Consider the following 13,789-nt stretch of genomic DNA (forward strand, 5'->3'; position numbering starts at 1 on the left):
GATGTAGGTGTTGATGTATTTTTTTTCTGAAAAATTATGTTTCAGTCACCATGCTAAGTTTAGAACTAGTAAAAGAAATCACCAAACACTTTGCAATATTTGAAATTCAAAACGACTGCCATCCCTGTGTTAACTCTATGGGAAAAAATAAATTTTGGATTTTCGAAAAGCTAAAATGGGGAAAATTTTTCTCCAAGCGCTTTAAAATGAGCCCACACAAGTGATAGATGAAAAAAGGATTGTAGAAATTTGAGAGTCAAATATCTGTCCGCGAGGCATGTTCTATCTTAATATTCATAATGTGTTCACAGTAAAACGTAAAAAACCTACAGATGAGATCAACACATATGTTTTTCACAGTATGATAGACCAATAATTTAATAACAGGTTTTTTGTTTTAAGTAAGTTGTTTGCCTTTTTCCCACTACAATTTTCTACAGAACCATGATTCTCCACCCGGTTCAGAACCATAGGGCATTTAATAATAAATGATGAGCTTCTCATCTCTCTTTAGTCTATTGCTTTGGTTTCCTCCTTCCTCTTGTCCTGACTGCTGGCGTATCAGTTTTTGTTGATGGCTCGGATGAATTTGTCTCTTGTGTCTGCTGCTGTTGCTGTGGACTTTGACCCTGTACCCGACCTTCCGTCTGCTGCTGGAGTGATTGGTCAGGAGTCGCATGTTGCTGAGGAGTCTGTGGATTTCCTGCCTGTTGGACTGCCTCCTGTGTGAGCTGGCTTTGAGTAAGTTGTGGCTGAATCTGCGGAAGGGGCAGCTGTGGCTGCAAAGGAAGGCCAGCCATCCCTACAGGGCTCACTGGTGTCGGCTGCATTGCCATCAGCGGTGCAATGCCCGGAGATTGTCCCATGGCTTGACCAACCTGTGGTAGTGGCTGCTGTTGCAGTGGCAGTCCCGCAGAGGCTACGGACTGTCGCCGCAGCTGGTTCATTGCCTGGAGCTGCATCTGCAGCAGCAATTGATTTTGGTCCTGCATGCCGTAGGGAGATGGCATCATGCCAAGAGCTGCTGCAGTCTGCGCAGAAGCCTCGTCCTGAACCCCCTGTTGTAGTCCTTGCAACAAGAGTTGCTGGCCAATCAAGGCTTGTTGTTGAGCAGGAAGCCCTGGTGACACCATTCCTTGCTGTGCAGCTGGCTGGATCTGTGGAAGTGGAGCCTGCTGAAGAGGTGGCAGAAACCTTCCACAGACATCTCAGGGGCAACCTGAGTTGGCCTACCGAGTGGAGGCAAGCCACGTCGCTGAAGAGGTGGTGGCTGTGGAATGGCTGCAGGAACTGTCAGAGGCTGTGCTTGCGGTAGAGGCGCTTTCTGGACATGACCTTCTGCTCCTATTTCGATTCCCTCAGCTGATTCTTTGGCAGTCAGGAGATCAGTAGGGATCTGGATACCCTCTGCAGATTCTTTCATGAAGAGATACGTGTCCTCAGTTTCCTCCTCTTCAGGCAAAGCTCCTTCAGCCCCTTCACCTTCTTGTGCTTCCCTAAATATCGAAAAACAAAGATAAAGGTTCAGACAGTTTAGTTACCAGACAGCTTAACATTGTTGTCATCCATTCTATTGATGCATTAACTTTTCAATATTAAAGAAAGAGAACCCATAAACAGAAGGCTGTTGAGTACATGCGCAACTCAGTCTAGTAATATAAAGAAAGTTTCAAACATTTAGAATTTTAAGGTAGCTACATACCTTTTAGACACTTTCAGATTTTTATTTTTTTCTCAATTGAACACGTCCCAAACCCCAATAAAGTATACATTTTCTGAAAGCCCTGATATAGAGCTATCCGACCAAGTACAGTACAAGGTCATTATTTGCATTAGAGCCACGTGACAAGCGTTTAGCTGAACCTTCCAAAAACTGGTTTTTCCCCGCCTTATGCGAACACGCTGCAAGATTTCCGGTTAGAATTTCTTCATTGACAAGCCTTGACAATATCCTTCAAAACCGTGTCTGCGATTTTTTCCCGAGGCTCCATTCAAATAATATGGCGTGATAATTAAAATTCCTTGAAAAGCACCTAACACCTTTAAGAGCGCATTAAAAAAAACAAAGGCATATAAAGAAAATCCCAGACACCGTTTTGAAGGATATTGTCAAGGCTTGTCAATGAAGAAATTCCAACCGGAAATCTTGCAGCGTGTTTTGCATAAGGCGGGAAAAACCGGTTTTTGGAAGGTTCAGCAAAACGCTTGTCACGTGACTCTTATGCAAATAAAGACTGTGTACTGTGCTTGGTCGGATAGCTCTATATCGGGCTTTCAGGAAATGTATACTTTATTGGGTTTGGGACGTGTTCATTGAGAAAAAAATAAAAATCTGAAAGTGTCTAAAAGGTATGTAGCTACCTTAATGTACATCAATGGTAATTAACCATTTGTTGTTCCTCTGTCTCTATATGTAATAGGGGTATTCATTTTCGTAATGTTCTTTCAAACTTCTGACAATTCTTCTTTAATGATGGCTACCTTCTGTGATGTTTATTTTTATTTCTTTTTTGAACTTCACTGTTGAAAATAGTACAAACTACCAATTAGTTTGCGTCCGAAATATGTGATGTAGCCAACATTTGAACTTGTGTCATTACTGATGTAACTATAGGTTATGGGCAATATGTCATGTGGGTTTAGAAGGTTAACAATAATTCACCCCTATTTTCCTGTTTAGAGGTCCAAATATCCTTTGAAAAACATTGCGGATATACCAAATTCTGGTAGCAAAAGAGGTAAGGTGACTCGAGACATTCTTTCAACCTACTCTGATTCTAGTGCAGCAGCAATGCGTTTCTTCTGATAAACCTTTTTCATGTACCACACAGACAAAGTCACAACTGATAAAAACAGGATGCCAACAACGGAACCAGCAATTATTGGTGTGACATCTGTTTCTCCACTAATATCAAATCCTGTATTTGCAAAGAAAAGGAAAAATACATCACAATCCTAGAGACGTTTATCAAAGATAGACATCCCCCTAACACGATTGGAACTAATTTTGGATAATTGGATGGTGAAGTAATGTCAATTGGATGGTGAAGTAATGTCCATTTCATCTGCAAATGTAAGCTCATCTGCTTTTCTTTTTAAGTTACACACTTGTTTTTGTGAGTAATTTGTTATATCGCAACCTTCAGCTATAGGGCACGTAACATTTTTGAGAAATTTGAAAAATATGAAAATCCAATTATCCCAAATTAGTTCCAATCGTGTTCCCTCGAAAAGTTCATAGAAATAGCTATTTTGCAGTCGGAAGAAATGAAGCTTTATCGAAAGGCTGATTCATAGTTCGGATGCTACAAATAAGTACCAGCGGAGAATAAGTTGTGCACCGTACAGATAACAATTGGGCTGATGAGTAACAAGTAAAGATGAACGGCAAAGATGAGAATACTATACCGTTGTGGTCCTAGTAATGTAAGGAATGCAGAACCAAGTGAGGAGAAGATCTTTGGTACTTTAGGGACAAGTGCATTTCAATCGATAAAAAGCGAGATGGCTGTTAAAGCAACGTGAACCATCATACATACTTCATCTGAACTAATGTACCATGTAATGGTTAACCCATGAAGGCAGTGGTAAAATCGGTAGCTCTAATTATGTTTTGGTTGGAACAGCAGTTTGAACACATATACCGGTTCAGTATCTAAACATTTCGCTTGCAATACCTTGCCCCCCCCCCCCTGCACATATTCTGTGCCTAACATCAAACAAAATGATATTTTTCCCAAAAGTATATGTGTAAAATTATTTAATGTGTGCCAGTCTGCGACTTTGCTGTGACAGCAAGTATCACTGCCTTTTGTAGATTCTTATCATAAGACAGTGTTAAGGCTGATTCCTAAGTTACCTGTGTTGTCAGTTATAGCTGTGTCAATGGATGTGCTATTCTCGAAGACCTGATGAGCAAATGTGGACCGTCCTTCTGTGTATGCCATGACAGCGCCTGCCAGAAAGGTAGCTTTAAACCCTCGATACTGGATCCCCGCATCGCTGGTAAACTTCACGCACATGCTCCGGGACGACGATCTTAAAATCCCCGAAGGAAGCTTGTCAATCTTGTTGGCAACTCCGCAGTATATACCCATCAGTTCTGAGGAGCTGTCCGGGCCATCGTAAACAGCTATGTAGTCGTAAGCACAATCACTGGAATATTCTACCTCAATATCTTCAAAGGTGAGCTTTTTTGTATAAGAAATTCAGACAGTCGCATTTTAAACATTTGTGACACAAACATAGATTAATGTAAACTGACGTAGTATACCATTTCATTAGAAATGCCATTTATCACTATCACATGATAAACCTGCTCGAAAATAGATATATTAGGTTAACGTTCACACGAAGAAGTTGCATGAAAAATTTTAGTCGTAAACTAATCATTTTGCAAAGTGAAGTACTTATATTTGACTTTCAAGGCAGCTTTAAACTATAATAATTGTTATCTTTGTCAAAATGTACGTGGTGTGTAAAATCAAACATATAATGGAAGAAGATATAGTACAGTCCTCAGAATAGACCAAACTCCTGAACTGATGATTGAATGTATATTGGTCATAATTCTCTTCTGTTTTCAAGAGGTTGGTGGATGATCATCACTTTCTTTCATTTTTATTTAAACAAAAAAAGGACCAAGAGGCATTTAACGGCGGCAGCAAAAGAGGAAAGATTTGATTTACCCGCTACACTGCCATCTCATTGTCACAAGTACAATGACGGCAACACCGTGAACACATCTTTTGTGGATCATGGCCAATTTTCAACCATGAGCGAAGAAGCGGGATTTGAACAGCTAATTCAGGCGAAATGACATACAAAGAGACTCTGGTACCAGTCTACTTTTAAGATGATTGCAAGAATCACAAAGTATTACAGTAATGAGCGTCAAGAATAGGTGAAAGTCTAAAAAGGGGAGCTATGCAGCACAACCTTGCCATTTTCCAAAATACTTGTACACTGTGCTTTCTTAAAGATAAACGGACTCTTCTTGCCTTTGGAAAATGGTAACTATGTACATGAGCGAGCTTACAATCCTTACACTTATACAACTTGGTTTAAAAGATATCGACCAGGACTGGTCTTTATCTCCAAAATCAGACTTGTTCGGGTAAAAGATCAATTTGAAAAAAATCAAGCCTTCACACCATGCTTTGTACATATAACTCTACAAAACTTGTGCAAATTCACAACCTGCCGCTCACCCACCTGTACAATGTAGCCTTCTGGTACCTGTATCTGATACTCGCAGTCGACGTCATTTGGATAAGCCGCTGGATATCCTGGCGATGCGATAGCGCCCTCCATACCCTCATAAGAGCCGCCACAGGTGAATGCTAAGAAAGTAGGGGCAAAAGTCTATTATAACTGCACATCATTAACATTTTAATTTGACGTGTGGTAAGAATTACAGTGCAATGAGGGTACTCAAATTTCACGGTATAAATATGACAGTTTAGGTCCAGAGTCATGCTGAAAACTGAAAATAGGGCGTCAACAATCTACCGTTCCAACAGAGTTAGCAGACCGGTCGACTTGTATAGGTGTCTCGAATTTCAAAGAAGTTTTTTTTGGAAACTCTAGCGTTTCTGACCATTGCTACCATTTTTTGAAATTGAAAGTTTAAGGGTTTCCACCAACTACTGAAAAACTAAACGTTTCTGACTGCCTTCCCTGTGCTAAATACGGATTAGTACGGCTGGTTGTTTCCAATCGCTTGACATTACTTCCTGTCCCGATATTGTGGGTGCACAGACATATTTAAGGTAGTCTTCGTTTTGTCCAACAACCAGTATTTAATACAGTTCTCAAGTTTTTGTGCTTGTTAGTTGTGAGCTTGAGCATGACTGGCAGTCAGTTGGTGCAAGGATGTTTGTGTATATAACTATCGTAAGCGTTTGGTAAACCACTGTCTTGACAATTTCATTTCTCTTGTCTTACCCGTCGCAGAGCAAAAGCGCACGCCTTCTCCCCAGGAAGATGTACATTGTATGAATGGGACAATTTGCAAAAACACTCCATTTATGGTGTTGTGTATCTCTCGATATTGATATCACCGATATGGGCTTTTAATATCCCATCCTCCGATTCCAAACTTACGCCAGTGAAATTTGACGACTGTCTACTCTGTAAGAGAGTTGTCGACTTTTCCGTAATCAAAGTTGTGCTATTTACTCACCGTCCGTCAACGTTGCTGGCGCATGTTGACTCACTGTGGACTGTGACTCTGTGCTGGAAGATGCAGATGTCACCGCAGTAGTCAATGCAGTCGACGGTGGCGCTGAAAAACAATTACATCAAACTCGTCTTTATGTTCGTTCTGATCTGACAGCCGCCATTATCAGTTTCTGCCTACTGCCAGTAACAATAACCACAGTCTGCCCCCCCCCCCCCCCCCCCCATGAAGGAATTGCGTATCGGTACTAATGAAGTTTGCATCTATCCTTCTTCAGAGGCGGACAAGCAATTTTTCTGGCAATGTGCAGCGGCTCCGAAGATTATTTAGCCCCAATCGTGGAACGGCAGTAGCACTACATATTGTATTAGTGGCCATATGGAAATATGCGATTGCTAAAGAGGATGATTTTCCGCCATTCCCCTGTTCATGGTTATGAAATATTTAATTGATTTATGGCATATACCCTGCTTCGTTGGCAACTTTCGTTCATCTAATGTGGTTGCCCATCGACAATGATTAAAGTTTCGGTCAATTTGAATGCTATATCACTAGGGTGTGTATTTTAGTTGTGAATGCCTGTTTTTGATAACACTGCCGTTGTGGCAACACATTACGGGTGAAGAAGCTGTTCCGTTCATTTATCAATTAGTCCTTCCATCTATCCATCAATGTCCATCCACTCATCCATCCAAATTTATTCATCATCACTATTACATGCTCCATATAGCAAACGTCGCGCGACTCATAGGATTCGATTGTAAGTTGTAGCGGGCTGCACAGCCATTGATTTGACTGAAAGAGTCCCGGAACTATTTTCAGCTTCGCTATTTTAAGGTAGTATACACCTCGAAAGTGATAGACTTAAACTTTTGCTCAAACTTTCCACAAAGAATCGTTAAACCATTCTCTTTCACAAAATCAAGAATAAAAATCGGGGGTCACCATGCAAATTTTGGAACTAGAGAAACAAATAACCCAAGATTTACCGGCATATAAAACTCAAAATGGCCGCCATCCCTGTGTTAACTCTACGGAGAAAAACAAAATTTTCGAATTTCGAAAAACTAAGCCGGTGAAAAGTTTTCTGACACCAAGAGCTTTAAAATGAATCCCCACAAGTGGTATATCAGAAAAAATTGTAAAAGTTTGCGAGTCCGAATATCTGTCCCTGAGGCGCGTTCTACCTTAAAACTGATCAAATTACTTACATAGGGAAATCCGGTTTTTAGAAATATATGCATCAAAAATTCGAATAGCAATGCGCCATTCAATGATGAAAATCGTTCTGTTTGTTAACGAATTTTCGTCTAACATTGAAATTAAGCATGTGAATATCATTTGAAAATAAAAGAAATGGACTCAGTGTGTAATAAAGACATAATCTAGACAAGGAACTATGGTACCCTCGAGATAGGAGACAATTGCTCTTCTGACGCCTCTGTCACCTGCCCTCGTGCACATAGTCCCTTGTCATCGTGTGTAATGTCAACCCATTCATCATCCCGGTCCATTCATTCGTCAATTCAGTCATTCATCCATTCATTCGTTCGTTCATTCATTATTCATCGAGTTTGTCAATTTGACTTTGACGTTTGCATAATTTAACCGTGTCTTTCAAACTTTCTCACACTCCCTCTTTTCGAACTGTGACGTCACGGTGGGGTAGGTAACCGTGATAACATGTAGTACCAATAAGAGGAATCATAGTATGCAAATTTAGCTATACTATGATACGATAGGATACGTATAAAATCCGGGTATCAATGTCGGATTCACTCCCATAGACACCCACCGAAACTTGGTTCGGCCTCAACATACACGTTGAACAAGTCACCAGTAACAAAGTTCGCGTATGCTAACACGTTCCCGCACAGGCTCGTCTGACCCTGGTTGTTCAGCATTGTAACTTCTGTTTGTGAAATGGTGTAGGACCAAATGTTGAAGTCGGACATTCTCCCGGCGAACGGGAACGAGGACTTGAAATCAGTGGAGCTGTGACTGTTCAATAGTTGTCCGATCACCAGAATACCCCCACCTGAGAATGGTGTGTCCAAAGCATCCAGGATAAAGTTTTCTTGATGGCCGTCCGCGAAGAAATGTGCACTTTGCGTAAGAACCATGCAAAGGTGATGCCACTGTCCGTCTGTCATGTTATACTTTCCTACAAAGTCGTATATTGACAGGCGGCTGCCAAAATCATCAGGCGAATGATTCATCATCAGGTAGAGTACGTCATTGCTCACAACTGCCAGCGCGATCTCGTTTGGGTACCCGGGAACTGAGTAGGTGAAGAACGCGAACTGTTGCTGCAGCTGGTCCGACGTCTTCACCCAAAAACACACACTGAAGTCGGACATGTCCGGGAACGAGCCTGGTGCCACAATGTAGGACTCTGTGGTCCCGTGGAATTCCCATGATTTGCCAGTGAATTCACCCCTATCGCAGGAACCTGTAAATTCAAAGACGGCACACATGACCAAACGATCCTGCGGTACTAGTGTGGAGCCTGAGTCCCCGAAATCGTCATCCTGGTAAACAACAGATAGACTGCTTTACGTTTCGAGTTTTATGTACATAATAAGCTTATACAGCTGGCAGAACTACGAATGCCGATTGTCGTTCTCATTAAAGGTATACTGTCACCTGTACCTATTTTGCCACAGTTACCATGGAAAGAGAAAATCTAACCAATCTCGGATTTTAGGCGAGTGGCCACTTTTTAAAAAAGAGCGCCCTCACATGGACATTTTGAATACCAAGAAACGCCCCTTTTACCATGTATGGGCATATTTAGATTACAGGTGACTGTATACCTTTAAGGTGAAATGCACCTAGCTCAGGGACAGATATTCTGACCCTCAAATTTTTACAATTCTTTTCTGATCTACCACTTTTTGGGGGCTCATTTTAAAGCTCTTAGGTTAAGAAAAAGTGTTAACGTCTTAGTGTTTCGACAAAAGAAAATTTTATTTTTTTCTTTATAGAGTTAACACATGGATCAGCGGCCATTTTGAAATTCAAATATTGGTAAATGTTAGGCTATTTTCCCCTATTTCCAACCCTTGTGACGGGAGGGGTTTTTGTTCTTCCAGTGACTTGGTGAGAGAATCGTTGACAGTTTCGCTGAGGAAAGTTTGAGCAAAAGCTAATTTAAGCCTTTCACTCTCGAGGCGCATTAAAATGCATTGTTCGGACTGGGTAGTTATCCTAGGCTTCAAACTGACACGGTTTTTGTAAAAGATACGAGTATATGGTTGGTTATGATAGTGTATGTACTTCTCTCTCTCTCTCTCTCTCTCTCTCTCTCTCTCTCTCTCCTCTCTCCCTCTCTCTCTCCTCTCTCTCTCTCTCTCTCTCTCTCTCTCTCTCTCTCTCTCTCTCTCTCTCATAACCATTTGGAAAACCCACACTTGCCATGATATATCGACTTACCCTCCGTAGTCTTTGCATGGACGATGATGACAAAGATTGTCAGCGCGGAGAACGATATCAGCCTCCAGGGCAATGGAGAATCTCCCATCGTCTTAAGATGAGAATTGAACATCTTCAGCAGTCATGTTTATCCAATTAAGGTTTTTGCGGCTTCTCTGTACTAAAAAAATAAAAGCAGACTTTGCTAAAAATACCCTTCAGAACAATGTGCAACAAAAATGCCAGTGTAATTCGAATATGTCTAGGCCTACTATAGAAGCATGCAGCTCGAGGACGGATTTTAATCGTCTATAATTCTTATCGTAGCCAGATTTCTACGCAGAGGTTTATACACAGAAGTTTTGTTCAGATAAAATGAATAACACACGATAGCTCCGGCACCATCACGATTTTTAGTTTTCGCAGCCCGTTTTAAAGTCTACTCATACAGTGAAATAGTGACCGTTTCGTATTAAATTTACTTTATGTATTTTATTCTCAAATCCATACCTTTTGCGCAGTGACCCCTGATTTTGTTCTTGATTATGAAATCTAATAGTTTGAATATTCCGTGGCGAAAGCATGGACAATGCGACAAAAGTTTAAAATCTTCCCTGTCGGGTTGTTTTAAAGGGAATTTGAGTAAACAGGTTAAGGAGCGTCACCAGCGCTTCTAATGCGCGGTACCCGACAAGCCATACACACGCGATTGTGCAGAACCTTAGTCCAAGCTTGGCGGTACTCTAAGCTTGGGTGAAGGTTTGCCAGTGCTCTTCGGCCAAGCTTGTCGTCGATAAAGATTAATCCAATCTTGTTTGCAAATCTTGAAATAAGGATTGTGTCCAAAGCTTGGAACAGGGTTATTACCAAATCTTAAATCAAGCCTAGCTGGATTAAGCTTCAGTGAAGCTTGGCATTTAACCTTCACCTAAGGACAAACAACGGAGCTGTTACGTACGCCGGAAAACGCAGATACGCAGTTTTGGTCGATATCGTATTGTATTCGAGTGATGTGTCCAAAATGCAAACGCATTATGTATAATAACCCCTTTATCATACATGCATACATTGGTTTTGATCATTTCCCTGGCGGCATTTCGATACTCGATACGAAATCGACAGAAATAGGCCCTTCTTTATTCATTAGGGGTGGACCATTTGATATCCTGGGGGGGGGGGGGCTTGGAAGATTGGAGCCATTATTTTTTTTCCCACCTGCTTCACCATGAATTTTTTTTTTCTACAGGGCATATGCTGGCAACTTTTTTTTTTCACTTTCCTTCTTCGAGATATATTTTTTTTTTACCAAATTTCGGTGCAATGATTGTTTGCTTGGTTTTCACACCCAGTAACAAGATGCTGTTCTATCGCACACAGACTATATCAAGAAACTATAAATAAAGATATGTAAATACATGTACATTTTTGATTCCCTTTACAAAAGTATCAGTTTATAGATCTTATTTATACCATGGGTAACACACTGAAAATACAAATCAAACAACCTGATTACTGAGTTCTACATTAAGGGAGCCGTCATTATTTACGGCCTAGGGGGGTCGGAGGAATTGCTTTAGAAACTCCAAAATTTCGAGTAACCCCCCCCCCCTGCCAACCATGACGCGTTTGAGTAACCCCCCCCTCTCTGCTACAGAAATTTTGAGGGACCCCCCCAAAAAAAATTGGGAAAGTTAAATATAAATACAGTAAAATGGATTGCTGCTGTGATAGACCCTGTACAGACCTTGATTAAACCCTGTGGTGTACAGGTCTGCAGTGTCGGAAGAGGTTCCATTGCCGTGACAGGGCTGATGTACAGGTCTGTATCCAGTGTTCTGATGACATGCAGTGTTTTCTGTAGGATTTTTTCAAGAGGGGGGGGGGAAATGTGGTGCAAAAGCACCACTCGCGACCGCGCAATCGGGGGGGGGGAGGTCAGGAGGGGGGTGTCCCCCCTCCTGCCGTTGGAGCTTTTGAAAAATTGAGATTAAAATGGTGTTATTTGGTGGCACTTGGGGAGTATTTTTTTCAGATTTTTTTTGTATGAAAAACTCAAAGGAACAGAAATCTGAGACAGTATTCCAAAACTTATATTCCAGTTCACTGATTTCAATGAAGATTACATTTTTTGAAAATCAAAAAATAGCAACAGACATACATTTATTCACATTTATTATTTATTATTATTTTCCTGCAATAAAAGATGGGTTTGTTATCAAGGCATTCCACTGGTTTTAAACTTTATAGAATCAGAATTAGCTTGCTTTACACATTTTCCCCTATCGGTAACCTATACAATGTAGAATATAGAAAGCAGATGTTTCTCATGAATGATCAGGCAAGTATATCAATAATCAGGAAATACTGAAAAATGTACTCAGTACTAGCCTCTAACATAAGGCTTGCCACGTCGAATAGCTGATCATTCTCGTCTGAAGATCACAATAATGTGAAACACATAGTGTAATGAGATTTTAGTTTCTACTTGAAACCACATGTATTATGATATATATATATATATATATATATATATATATATATATATATATATATATATATATATATATATTGTGTTTGTGTGTGTGTACAATACCGGGTATGAACATACATATTTCAAGCATATATATTGCTGTTCTTTACTATTATTGTTCTATTAATTCATAACTTCACTAAATGCTTCAGTACATATCAACAAAATTGAGTAGCCCCTCCCTTCTTGTTCTCTACTTTTTGAGCAACCCCCCTTGTAGCTTTCAATTTTTGAGTGACCCCCCCCCCTCAGATTCCTCCGACCCCCCCCCCCCAGGGCCATAAATAATACGGCTCCATAAGCATTGAACAAACTTACAGTGAAAACTTTTCTGAGAACATCACTGGTGTCATCAGAAGAGATGATGGTATCCTACATATATTTGTAAAATCATGTACATTTATGGCATTTACTTGTGCTTGAAAAAAATATGTCATTGTCTGACAAGTGTCCTGGTTTGAGTGATATTAGCAAGTTGAACAGTCCACTTGACTGACTGAGTCCACTTGACCCAGTTCATGGCAGGCTGTCTCTCTTCTTGTGGTATTTTGACAAAATCCATACATTCAGATTTACACATTTCTGGAAAACACTGGTGAGCAATTTCAGTTCTTGTTTTCAGTTGCTGAAAGCTACAGTGATAGTAGCTGTAACTTTTGACAATTTTTCAGTGTTTTTGTTTGTGTATTTATTTCAGTTCCTCGTTTAATAAATTCTAAGTTATTGTTCCTCAAGCTTGAAATGGTTTATGCTTTATAAAACTCCAGAGCTACTGCTTGATTTTTATTGATGCTGCAGTGTGCATCGAAAAATTGCCAAGATTTTTTTTTCCGAGTCGCAATGGTCCATAATTGTTTTTCCATCAGCCACTTAAAGCCAGATTTTTTTTTTCGAGCAACTCCACCTGGCATCTTTTTTTTCCCCAAATCTTCCAAGCCCCCCCCAGGATATCAAATGGTCCACCCCTTATTCGCGCCGTACTCATATAGAAGTTGGTTGCGAAGGAGTGATGGCAACCGTTTCACTTGTTGATATTATTCCGCTTTTGGGCCATTCCACTTCACTGGGTGGTTGTAGTAAAATTTCAATTAAACGATTTAATTATTAAGATGTCAATCCGGGTTTCCATAATTTGAAGGATGTTGATATTTATATGAAATACCGAATTAAATGTGAAACATAGGCTGGAGTGTGTAAAGTGAGTAATTTTTCAGCTCTGAAAAATACTCAAAGCCCTTCATGAAAGTTACGAGGCCCACCAAAATCCGGTCAAAATCGACCTCGCGCAGCTCCCGGAGGAAAACCTAAAGATATCTGTACGGCCTCGCTTGAAGTTGTACGAATGCAACGTGGATGTACATTTAATAGTATAGTTGTGCCAGTCAGTTCATCTTCAAGAATTATCCATGTCCTTCCTAACACGTCCAATATGCCGAATTTATCATCTTAGAAAGGAATTTGTGAGCGGATTAGGGAATACCTGAAGTGAGTACAGCTTCGTAACTTGTACTGATTACTGTGTACATTTTGTTGCAATATACGAATAAACCATTTCAAGGTATTTACATCGTCTGATCGTATATTTTTGTCACTGGCTTGCCTAAATATGACTAAACTTGTTTAAACGACCTACATTAAAGTTTGTTTTTCGTGGGAGTATCTTT

General features: G+C 40.4%; 3 protein-coding genes across 3 annotated transcripts; all 3 read right to left on the reverse strand.

Annotated features, from left to right (window-relative positions):
• Window positions 1-515: 515 nt before the first annotated feature.
• LOC139118129 (uncharacterized) lies at window positions 516-1,010 on the reverse strand. The gene has a single exon (XM_070681424.1). The coding sequence runs from the start codon at window positions 1,008-1,010 to the stop codon at window positions 516-518; it is 495 nt and encodes a 164-aa protein (XP_070537525.1).
• An 81-nt stretch (window positions 1,011-1,091) lies between these two features.
• LOC139119149 (uncharacterized) lies at window positions 1,092-5,329 on the reverse strand. The gene is made up of 4 exons (XM_070682804.1): window positions 5,215-5,329; window positions 3,860-4,190; window positions 2,771-2,918; window positions 1,092-1,496 (listed from the first exon to the last, which is right to left on the reverse strand). The coding sequence occupies exons 1-4, from the start codon at window positions 5,311-5,313 to the stop codon at window positions 1,094-1,096; spliced, it is 981 nt and encodes a 326-aa protein (XP_070538905.1). The 5' UTR covers window positions 5,314-5,329; the 3' UTR covers window positions 1,092-1,093.
• A 2,627-nt stretch (window positions 5,330-7,956) lies between these two features.
• LOC139118130 (neuronal pentraxin-1-like) lies at window positions 7,957-9,704 on the reverse strand. Its single transcript, XM_070681425.1, has 2 exons — window positions 9,617-9,704; window positions 7,957-8,633 (listed from the first exon to the last, which is right to left on the reverse strand). The coding sequence occupies exons 1-2, from the start codon at window positions 9,702-9,704 to the stop codon at window positions 7,957-7,959; spliced, it is 765 nt and encodes a 254-aa protein (XP_070537526.1).
• Between the last annotated feature and the right edge of the window lie 4,085 nt (window positions 9,705-13,789).

The sequence above is a fragment of the Ptychodera flava genome, chromosome 19 (assembly GCF_041260155.1).
Source record: "Ptychodera flava strain L36383 chromosome 19, AS_Pfla_20210202, whole genome shotgun sequence".
Lineage (NCBI taxonomy): Eukaryota > Metazoa > Hemichordata > Enteropneusta > Ptychoderidae > Ptychodera > Ptychodera flava.

What these genes read in the sequence shown, in the direction of transcription:
- LOC139118130 (XM_070681425.1), bottom strand. Translation starts at nt 9,704, where the DNA reads ATGGGAGATTCTCCATTGCCCTGGAGGCTGATATCGTTCTCCGCGCTG. An exon ending in CCATGCAAAGACTACGGAGG is followed by an intron (nt 8,634 to 9,616) that starts GTAAGTCGATAT and finishes TTGAATTTACAG; the next exon opens with GTTCCTGCGATAGGGGTGAA.
- LOC139119149 (XM_070682804.1), bottom strand. Translation starts at nt 5,313, where the DNA reads ATGGAGGGCGCTATCGCATCGCCAGGATATCCAGCGGCTTATCCAAAT. An exon ending in CAGAAGGCTACATTGTACAG is followed by an intron (nt 4,191 to 5,214) that starts GTGGGTGAGCGG and finishes TATACAAAAAAG; the next exon opens with CTCACCTTTGAAGATATTGA. An exon ending in AGCTATAACTGACAACACAG is followed by an intron (nt 2,919 to 3,859) that starts GTAACTTAGGAA and finishes TTGCAAATACAG; the next exon opens with GATTTGATATTAGTGGAGAA.
- LOC139118129 (XM_070681424.1), bottom strand. Translation starts at nt 1,010, where the DNA reads ATGCCATCTCCCTACGGCATGCAGGACCAAAATCAATTGCTGCTGCAG.